Source organism: Austrofundulus limnaeus, unplaced genomic scaffold, assembly GCF_001266775.1.
Source record: "Austrofundulus limnaeus strain Quisiro unplaced genomic scaffold, Austrofundulus_limnaeus-1.0 Scaffold3091, whole genome shotgun sequence".
Lineage (NCBI taxonomy): Eukaryota > Metazoa > Chordata > Actinopteri > Cyprinodontiformes > Rivulidae > Austrofundulus > Austrofundulus limnaeus.
In genome coordinates, this window is record NW_013955493.1 from 8,288 (window position 1) to 11,167 (window position 2,880).

Here is a 2,880-nt window from a genome sequence, read left to right on the forward strand (position 1 = left end):
GACCAGAACTGCACCAGACAAATGTTGCTATGTGGGTTGTTTTTAATTTTTTATCATTATTTAACCAGGCAAATTCCATTGATTTTGCAAATGTCTTTTGCAAGGGCAGCCTGGACATGAATGCAACTTATTGTACTTAGAGTATTTTTGTGCTGTGGAAGAAACTGAATAAAACCCATGTGGAGAAAAAGCAAACTCTGCATAGAAAAACCCTAGGTCTGATTCGGACAACAAACCAAGAACCTTCTTGCTGTGAGGCATTGGTGCTGCTAACCAATGAGCCATCATGCTGCCCAAAGTTGCAGACAAAATACAAGGATTAAGTTAACAAAAATATATGTTGGCTGAATAGTACAACGATTCACTTTCTTTGGACTGTTGTTCATAATGGAGATTGTATGTTTTTATCCAGGTTACTGTGTGGGTTTTCTCTGGATATGTTGTCTTTCCCACAGTCCAAAAGCATACAGCATAAATCAACCTTGGTTCCAAGCTAAGCATCCATTCTGAAACTCAGATTAGACCAGTAAAATTCCATTCAAAACTGTTTTTACCATCTTCTCTAACAGTGATGAAAATGAAGAGAATGAAGCAGTCAGATTAGTTCACTCTTTATTTTACCTCAGAGTTTACAGCTTCTGATCTCTTTAACCCTAAGGGGAGGAAAACAACTTGTTACTTGCCAACATCTTTTCAACCAGTCAGTGCTGCTCCACTGCCAGATTTAGCTCAGGGTCATTTGGCTCAGAGGGCCAGTTGGCTGTTAAAGACTGACATGACCTTTCAGAGCTTCTAATGAGGCTTTTCCACTTATAGAAACAATGATAAGTAAGGAATGTAAACATTTCTGAAAAATAAAGAAGAGCTGATTTCTGAATTGTCTTTCCTTAGTTGTTCGATGTCACAAATACGGAACACAGTTACCAATTTGTTTTTTTTATGACCTTTACAACATTTCAAATTAGGGGTATTCCGACACTACCAATAGTTTTACTCAAACTGAGTACAAGTACTTTAGTTTGGGTACTTGTCAATACCAAGGACTAATGGGGTTCTCCTTCCTCTCTGACTGTACCAAACCAAAGCATGATATACATTGTTGCAAAACTTAAAAATAACTAAAAATAACAAATATGATTTTCTTTCAACTTACATATGTCTTAAACAAGGTATTGACAAACCTTTCACTTGAAATGTAAACTGTAGCACATTCAATGGACTATTAATACCAATATTGATACTGGTATTGGTTCTTATAAAAATGCTGGTATCAAGCCCAATACTGATATTAGTATTGGGATTGGAACACAACCAGTTTAAATTGTATTTCATCTGTAATCTAAGATGATCTATTGCTAAACTTTAATAAGTTGATTGATTAGTAACATGAATGGTTATTTGGTTGACTTGGAAGTTTAAAGGGTGGTTGGTTATTTGAATAAAGCATTGTTTGATTGGGCACTTGGTTGTGTGGTTGATTGAATGATTGGTAAATTGACTGTTGAATTTCTTTTTTAATAAGTAGCTGTTTTTTACTGGTTAATTGGTTGTTTGTTTGGATGGTTTGTTTATAGGTTGGCAGGTTAATTACTTGATTGGTTAGTCAGTTGCCTAATTCACCGGGAAGTTGGTTAGTTAACTAATTTGTTTGTTGACTGAATAGTATGTCAGTTTATTGGCTAGTTTATTGGTTCGTTGATTGTTTGATTGTCTCTGTGTTCAGGCCACCCTTTCTACCATGCAGTTGTCTCGCCTTCACTCATCAACTTGTGCTCCAGTTACTGCAAGGGTTTTGCTGCGACGCTCCTCTTCCCGTCGACTCCTTCTCCCTTCACAAGAAGATGCTGCCCCACCACCTGAGCAAAGACCTTCACCTGTGCCCACCATCCCTGAGGCCATGCCCCCTGAGAAGCAGGGACGATTCAGGAGACGCAACGTCATGTCACTGGTGGGTTTAAAAATTGTGTTTTCTGCTAAAATGTGTTTTCAGATGATTTTCTGGACTACAAACAACATGTTTGTGTTGCAGAGTGATGCCTACAGTATGTGTCTGATCTGCCACATGGACTTAAATCAAGGCTCAGGGGGCACAAGAGTACTGCAGTGTACACACACCTTCCACAAAGAGGTAACATCACAAAGAGTTCACCTCTACAAAAACCAGCTCTACATTCATAATTTTTTAACTTAACTCTTAAAGATTCATGAAGTTTGGATTGATCCATGTAAGGCTGGTACCCATTTATAGATGTAACCATCACTAATGGATCACTGAAGATCTGCTCAGGCCAATAGTGTCAAAGGATTATAGTGACCTTAACTTTGTAGATTAATATTCCTTCAGATATTGCCTTAGAAATCAATCCAACAACCAAAGACCTAAAGATCCACCTAGGGTGTTAACAGATTATATCTTATTGTCTCTCTGCAGTGCATAGAGGAGTGGTTGTGGAGGAAACAGTCCTGTCCAACATGTCACATTCAGGTGTCCATGCCGCAACCCGTCTACTGGAACTCCACCAGGGTCAAAGTCCCCTGAAACCTAAAAAAGGAGAGAAAAATCCTTAAAACTGAACAATGTCATCAAGTCTTTCCGAAAGTGGGAACTGCTGCTTTAAGAGGACCAATAAATGACCATTATCAGACTTTTTATAAAATAAAACTGTGAAATTAGTTTAGAACCATAAATGGACTAAAATGAACAACTGTGAAACTCTAGTACAACGACAATGACCTCATTCCTACATGCATTTTTTTACAGCTTTTGATGTGGTGTGATTACTTTTAAATAATATTTTGTGTTTCAATTTTTGTCTAACATTTAGTTTTGTCCTATAAATCTGTCTTATGTTTACCAGAGTATTATAACCAAGCAGTAGA

At 37.5% G+C, this 2,880-nt stretch overlaps 1 protein-coding gene across 1 annotated transcript in view; it reads left to right on the top strand.

The window, feature by feature from the left end:
- The window catches only part of si:ch211-207l14.1 (uncharacterized), a gene marked incomplete at its 3' end in the record, with an annotated part of 8,484 nt that extends 5,609 nt beyond the window's left edge, over positions 1–2,875 (top strand). The window contains 3 exon segments of the mRNA XM_014000438.1: positions 1,724–1,948; positions 2,030–2,128; positions 2,432–2,875. Of these exon segments, the coding sequence (XP_013855892.1) occupies positions 1,724–1,948; positions 2,030–2,128; positions 2,432–2,539 (432 nt within the window).
- Positions 2,876–2,880: the final 5 nt, after the last annotated feature.